The sequence below is a fragment of the Octopus bimaculoides genome, chromosome 1 (genome assembly GCF_001194135.2).
Source record: "Octopus bimaculoides isolate UCB-OBI-ISO-001 chromosome 1, ASM119413v2, whole genome shotgun sequence".
Taxonomy (NCBI): Eukaryota; Metazoa; Mollusca; class Cephalopoda; order Octopoda; family Octopodidae; genus Octopus; species Octopus bimaculoides.
The window spans coordinates 149,253,865-149,261,970 of NC_068981.1; the positions used below are offsets into that span (position 1 = coordinate 149,253,865).

General features: G+C 34.9%; 1 protein-coding gene across 1 annotated transcript in view; it reads right to left on the minus strand.

Moving 5' to 3' along the window:
* Positions 1 to 3,108: 3,108 nt before the first annotated feature.
* The window catches only part of LOC128248503 (uncharacterized), a gene marked incomplete at its 5' end in the record, with an annotated part of 9,322 nt that continues 4,324 nt past the window's right edge, over positions 3,109 to 8,106 (minus strand). Inside the window, 3 exons of the mRNA XM_052969886.1 lie at positions 3,109 to 3,178; positions 5,735 to 5,920; positions 7,089 to 7,119. Coding sequence (XP_052825846.1) covers positions 3,109 to 3,178; positions 5,735 to 5,920; positions 7,089 to 7,119 — 287 coding nt within the window. The remainder of the gene's footprint in view (positions 3,179 to 5,734; positions 5,921 to 7,088; positions 7,120 to 8,106) is intronic.

Consider the following 8,106-nt stretch of genomic DNA (forward strand, 5'->3'; position numbering starts at 1 on the left):
ATAAATAAATAAATAAATAAATTCATGAATGGATGTTGTTTTCACAGCGATAATGCTCTTCTCAGTACATGAGTCGTTCCAGTGAACACGATTTTCTGCACTTCCTGAAGGGATGGTAAGCCTGGTATCATTTTCAAATAGGTTTCAGTACCTTTTTTTTATTATTCCTAGAGATCCTACAATCACCGGTACGGTATTCGCCTCGAGACTACCGTACCTATTAGCAAGTCTTTATATTTAATGATCTTGTCAAATTCTTTCGCCGCTATATTGTGATCGCATGGAATATTCGTGTCAATTAATAAACACATCTTTTTTGTCTGATCTTTTATAACAATATCCAGTTTATTAGCTTTTATAGTTTTGTCGGTATGTACGGGGAAATCCCAGAGAATCGATACATTTTCTCCCTCAGTCACAGCTTCAGGATAGTGTTTATACCATTTGTCAGCGGTTTTGATTTTATAATGCCGACATATTGTCCAGTGTAAATACTGTCCGACTCTGTCATGTCTTGCTTTATATTCTACAGGTGCTAAGACTCTACACCCTGAGATTAGGTGGTCTGTAGTTTCTATCTCATCGTTACAGAATCGACATTTATTATTATTATTATTATTATTATTATTATTATTATTATTATTATTATTATTATTATTATTATTATTATTATTATTATTAGTCTGGTCAAAATGCTTAGTGGCATTTCATCCATCTTTACGTTCTGTGTTCAAATTCCGCCGAGGTTGACTTTTGTCTTTCACCCTTTCATCCAGTCGATAAAATAAGTACCAGTTGAGTACTGGGGTCGATGTAATCGACTAGTCCCCTCCCTCAAAATCTGAGGCCTTGTGCTTCTAGTAGAAAAGATTATTATTATTTTTAGTCCAGGCGAAACGCTTAGCGGTATTTTGTCTGCCGCTACGTTCTGAGTTCAAATTACGCTGAGGTCGACTTTGCCTTTCGGGATCGATGAAATAAGTACCAGTTATGCACTGAGGCCCATGGAATCGACTAGCCCCTTCCCACCAAAAATTTCAAGACCTTGTGCTTAGAGTAGAAAATATTATTATTATTATTATTATTATTATTATTATTATTATTATTATTATTATTATTATTATTATTATTATTATTATTCAGCAGTCTTATTTTTATTGGGTGCTTTCTGTGCACTATCGAGCGTAGCTCTGTATGCCTTGGCTATGTACTGTGGTTTGTTGTGGTGTTCTTATTTTCATCGAATTGAAACTGTTTTACGTAGGATGTTTTATGTAGGATGGTTTCTAATAGTGCTATTTTCTGTATGTTATGTATAATTGTGTTTTTATTATGTATTTGTCTGAATGTTTATTTTATGATACCTAATGCAGCTACTATGATAGGAATTGTTTCTGTTTCTGGACTCTAAATTTAAGTTACCTCTATTTATTATTATTATTATTATTATTATTATAATCATTATTATTACTACTACTACTACTACTATAATGAAGGCAGCGAGCTGGCAGAATGGTTAGCGCGCTGGACGAAATGCTCAACGTTATTTCGCCCCTCGCTACGTTCTGAGTTCAAATTCCCTTTCGGGGTCGATAAATTAAGTACCGGTGAAACACTGGGGTCGATGTAATCGACTAGCTCCCTCCCCACAAAGTTCAAGCCTTGTGCCTTTTGTAGAAAGGATTATTTATTATTATTATTATTATCATTATTATTATTATTATTATTATTATTATTATTATTATTATTATTATTATTATTTGTAGTAGTAGTAGTAATATATACTTCTGGCTATACTGTGTTTATTAACAGCTTAACAGTTAATAATTCATTTAATTTCATTTCAAGTTATCATCCATGCATATTCTGAATCCGACTAAGAGACTACAGCTGTGTTGGTAACTAACTTCTCAGTGGTGTGTGTCCGAATAAAACACTAACCAAAGGCATTCCAGGCATGACGACCACGAATTGCATTATCCAATGTTTTTCTTTTTCAAAGACACAGAGTGTAGTTAAGAGTTTTAGCTGTTATTTCTAGCCGAGTCTGTCGTGGACTTATCACTGAGATTTATCGATAGCGTAGGTGAATGCGTGTACATTTTCCCTAAAGCCTCCGCAGTTAATTCTTGGAGTGGCGAGAATATGATGAAAATTGCAAAACTATCCTTCATTTGTGATTTTACCAGTTCATTCCTTGCTCTCAATTGTTCCTTGTGTATTTATTTATTCGTTTTCCTTCGTTCTGCCAGTTAGATGATGATATTTTTCGTATATATCACGCTGTTTCAGACAGCAGGTTACTAACCTTGATGGAGCAATATGTTACCATTTGTTCATGATGTACTTTAAAGTTAACGAAGGGAAAGGAATATGCATGTAGATTTCCGAATTGATGCTAATCTTGGTTCGATAATTGGAACAATCGACGAAAATAAGGAAATGTTTAATTAGCGACTACTTTAAAATATTAGTCAAACGCTTGTTCTCTCTTTAACAAACAGCTTTTTTTCTAAAATATAAAATGCAAATTTCCAGACGAAGTCTTAAATATGAGCAGATGTCAAACAATAGTAATATATGGCACTATAATTAAATTTTCTTCAAAATTAGTCTTTTGAATTTCGCCTCATTAATTTCTACTCATTTTTGTTATTTCCATAATTTTTCTAGTAATTTCTCATTATTTAAATTATTTAATTTTTTAAAATGGATTTTGTTTAATCCACTATGCTTTGTTTATTTATAACTAATTATTTTCAATGTTTACTTTAAAAATGCTTACATTATTCCCAAAATTACTTTCGTAATTTCTGAAAGCTACTGTTTCATAATTTTATTAACATACATTGCCAAGGAAATTAAACAGACATGCACAGCAGGATGCAGACATATCAATATGTAACTATTTCTGGAGGCAGTGGAATGGCAAAAACGCAGTTTATATATGCTTTAAGTTATATAATTCAATCTTCTGTGTTCTGAATTCAAATTCCTTATGGTTTGAGTTGGCCATTCACCTTGCCAGCGTTGATACGAAGTCTCTACATGATCGAATGTGCGATATGCTGCAAATACTAACTAAAATCTTATATGTAACTCTACCATCTAAATGAAAATAGGTAACGACATAGCTAATAGTCTTAGAGAATTATCCAAGACAATATTATTGTCAATGCTTGAAGAAAAATAAAGAGAGAAAACGGTCAAGGCTAGAATGCCTTTGGTCAAAGCTCTATACGATCAGGAATGACCATGAGATAAATAGAATAACATGCAAGAAGAAATATCCAATACATTAAAATATTCTCCAAGGAAAATAATGGGTGTACCCTGCAGAGGGTCAAAAACTATTTAACGTAAATGTGTTGGAACATAGACAACTTCGTCGCATGACTTTTAGAGGTCCCCTGCAAATTTTTGTTTCTAGGCCCCACCCCTTCAATCAAAATTGATAACCTACGCACCTTTAATTCATAGCTATATTTTACTATAATCTACGCACCTTTAATTCATAGCTATATTTTACTATAATCTACGCACCTTTAATTCATAGCTATATTTTACTATAATCTACCCGAAGTTCAATATTTCACGCTATCCTAAAGAACATTTTAAAAAGTACAAGTTAAATTTATTTAGGTTTATTACAAATTTCGATAAGTAAAACTTGCAGATGTGAATAAAAGAGCAATTTTATAATCTAGGCAACTTTCAAAGACAAACACGGCGCACTTTTCGCTCCGCGAAACCATCGATCAGTTCAGAATAATCAAGATGAGAGCTAAGATCGTGTTCAATAGATATCATAGACAATCTATAAAGTCTGATACACGTTCGTGGTACAATGTAATACTTTTACGAGAACTTTTGCAGGTACAATGTATTACCATTTTATCTCTTGAAACCTTCAGTTAACATAGTTTAATTGTTGTTCAACATCTTAACCAAGGTAAATAGATGACTCACCTTCGTAATTTGATCTTAATACGGGGTCCCTCAACCATGGAGGCCCCCTGGGACCACAGGGGTTACAGGGGCTTAGCGACGGCCCTAAACATAGAAATAATCGTGATGATGAATGACCGCGTCTTAAAACCATTTTAGAAATGATGGGGCTTTCTCCTGTCAGAACATATGTCTAAGAGAAGAATACTCTGATGTAAAAACCCGAGGATCGTCAGTTTCTGTCGTTGCAGCCAAATGTTGAGGCAAAAGAAAAAAAGTATCTACTCTATATGAAAAGTGGATATCGTTTTGTGTATGCTTTGTTCGCTATAATTAATTTACGTCCAGGAACTTATTAGAACCAGAAACAGTCCACGGACATTTAAATAAAGTAGCCTTCCCTGTTGCATTGGTCGAGCGATTCGTCGTATCTGCGATTATGAAATACGGTAGGTGTAGTGAATTGGAGGAGCAAACCCGACTTTCCGATTCTCCAGTCTTTCTCGCGGTTCAGTCCTTCGTTGCTGCTTTTCTCTAAGATGTGCCTAAGAAGTGACTGTACTTTCGACTTGAGTTGACTCACACACACACACACACACACACACACACACACACACACACACACACTACCTCAATGCTTTCTTTTTACTTTCTAAACTGTAGGATTGTTTCAGGGAAATTTGGCGATTTTAGGCGACTAAAGAGAGAATCTCTGGTTGTTTCTGGAGTGGCGCAGAATCAGATTTGTTGTAAAGATATGAAAAATAATATAACCCAGACCCCTACCCCAAAAGTCTCGTTTTTATTACGTGACACAGACTGGTGTTTCTATCAGTGATCCTTGTTGCTTTCATTGTTTAACCCCAGATTGGTCATGATCGTACAGGCCAATAATCCAAGTGTCACTACCTCTGGCTTTACCAATTTTCCTTGAAACTGTACATCTATGGCATCATTGAATGTGTCCTGCTTTTTCTTTTAATTAGACGGAGGTTTAGCTACTGTTTTTGTGAGATCGTTTGACCGCAAAGAAGCCACCTCACCGGCTCGTAGCGGCTTTATTTCTCTCCAGCACATCAGTAAGACAGTAATATACTATTCAAGTAAATGTGCTGTTTTAAAATAGGCTACATCAATACCGAACCCTGAAAAAAAAAATCACTATGTAGCCCAAACAGTCGAACTTGCCTCCTCCGTGTTGAGCCAGGCTGCAATTAGAGAGTCTGTGGTCAAATGGACTCCATAAACTACATAAATCTTCCTTCGCAAAGCTAAATTATAATGAAATAAAGCAAAACCAAATTTTTAAAATATTTTTGGTGGTAACTTTTATTTACATCTCATAAGACACAGAAGAAAATACTTCGTTTAAACAAAAATAAGAACATAAGAAATAAACCAGAATTATTTATGTATTTTCAAAACACTGATTGGCATCTGGAATGGACATATGTTCATTAATAAGGATAACAATTATAATCATGGTAAAATTCATTCGATAAACGTCTAAAATTTTGATCGAGCGTAGCTTTGATCCATAAAATTCATCATAAAAGTTAATTTTTGTTTTAAATATTTGTAAAAAAAATATTGTGTGACTCCTTGATTAAACAGAAAGCTCATTGAATTCCTAATGATTCTTCTGTAATTATTTCTTCAAAAGATGGAGATTTGTTAATCTTAATCAAATTCTTGTGATCGGATCAAATTACCACGGCTGAGTATGTGTGTGGGTAGTGACTGAGAAGTTAGGAATAAGGGTTCATAGTTTCGCCATATAATTTACTTCCCGTACGAAAATCCGCCTCCACTTCCTCCACCACCTCTTCCTCCACTACCACCACCACCGCCACCACGTCCTCCACTGCCGCCACCACGGCCTCCACCGCTGCCGCCGCCACCGCCGCCACGTCCTCCACTACCGCCACCGCCTCGTCCACCTTGGTTTCCGCCATAGTTTCCACTTTGATTGCTAGGAAAGATGAAAAACGAATGAAGATACATATATACACACACACATATATATATATATATATATATATATATATATATATATATATATATATATATACATACACACATATGCGCTGTGAAGCGTGTCACGTAACCAATGTAAAAGGTCCTACACTCCACTCCTAGTATTTCAATTAGCAGATAATCAGCAGGCGTCTATTTCCTCTACATGAGTGGTTCTCAACCGTGGTCCATATCACTCCTTGGGGTCCATATAAAATTTTTGGGGATCCACACAGGCAAAATACCAAATGGGATCCATAGTATTATTTTATAGGTTCATGAAAAAAGTATTCTGGTTGAGATGTATTTATTTCAAGAAACAGCTAGGTCTCTTTCCCCGACGTTTTACTCTGTTCAACTTACACAAGTGATCGTGAGAAAAACCAAATAGGAATTTTTAAAGAAGTATCTATAAAACTAATTTCTAAACATTGAATGGCTATGGAGATATACTCGAATTAAATAGTAATCAAAGGGACTCATAGATAAAAATTGGTTGAGAACCACTGATCTACATGTATAAATGAAAGTAGTTCTTCTCTATGAGATGCCCTTGTGTCCTTTGATAGATTTTATTATAAATCTTAAGTGGTAGCGTTCGTCGCACTCATCATACAATGGCATGTTAGGATTGGCTAGTTTAGTCACCAACCCACGCATGTACTAGGTTACATGATACAAGCACAGGTAGAACCTAATCTAACTTGAACTGAGGTATTAATCAATATCATGGTGTCCTTAAAGCTATCAATCAGCTCGTTATATTATGTTCAAGTTAATATCAGAGCGGCAATATAGAAAGAAATAAAAGATAAATCGGCAAACAAATATTGAGTTTAATATGAAAATGTAACCATCTGTATATCCGATCATATATCAGTGTTTAATGCTATATCTTATTAGATATCTATCAATACATCATCGCTCTATTAAAATCCTCTCGACCAACCGTGTTTCTTATTTTTTCGAAGGCATTTGGAATTCATAACAACGAATACACAATTAGATTAATTCGGAACTGATCGTATACCAGTTACTCGTTAGCACAATGGTTTACTTTTTCCTTTACAGAACACCAAGTGAAAACTTACTGGCGCACTTCTCTTGGGAAGTAAAAATATTACTTGGATATTTCTTGTGGAAAGTTATACAAAACTTTGGAATAAAGTTAAAAATTTACATATAGTTATATGCAATCATATCTAACATGTTCGAGATAGAAAGATGATGCGCTGCAGATATAGTCTCAAGAGAAGAAATTCTCCTTGCAGACAGTATAAGTGTAAACACACTACTAGGTCATGAATGGCGTCATCGGACCGTAGGTCACAAGCATTTTTGCGTTATTACGCATCATCAGATACGTATACTGAGCTGTCGTTCATGGCCACTATAAGCTGATCGTTCTCATATTAGAACAGCAAATAGGACATTTGTTGTAATTATAATGTTGGGGAAGAACTTCATGCGCCATGTTAAAATAATGCTTTTTTAAATATATTTTTGTGCTGTGTGTGTTCATTCAGTTCAAGTCATGTTCAATGGTAGCTCACTGTGTTCGTCGAAAATGCGCCTTGATTTCAAGACAATGCATAGCCGCATACCGCCAGAAAGACCAGCAACAAATTTAAAGGACTGGACGGCGTGGAAGTGCTGCCGCATCCAGCCTATAGTCCAGACGTTGCTCCATCTGACTACGATCCTTTCCAATCAATGTAGTACTTTATGAAAGGTCACCGATTTAAGTCATTCGATGAAGCCGGTCAAGAAGTTTTCGATTCAAAGCTGAAGGATTGGTACTTTGACCGAAAGCTTGCACATCGTTGGCAGAAGGTCGTGGAAAATGATGGTCTTTATTTTAAAGAATGGTTGTTGTTTTTGAATGAATTCTTACATAAAAAATCATTATTTTAACACGGTGCACGAAATTTTCCCTCAAACCAGTAATTAGGGCGTTTAATAACCATACTTGAGTATAACAAAATTATAAATAATACATTTTCCAAGACACTCAAACATATTTATGAATTTTCTAAAGCTTTAAATAATATAAATAATAATTTTATCGCAAATGAAATGGCTGTTGAGCATAATTGATTTGTGAACTATATGCAAAATTAAGGCCTTTTCTATTTCTTGTTT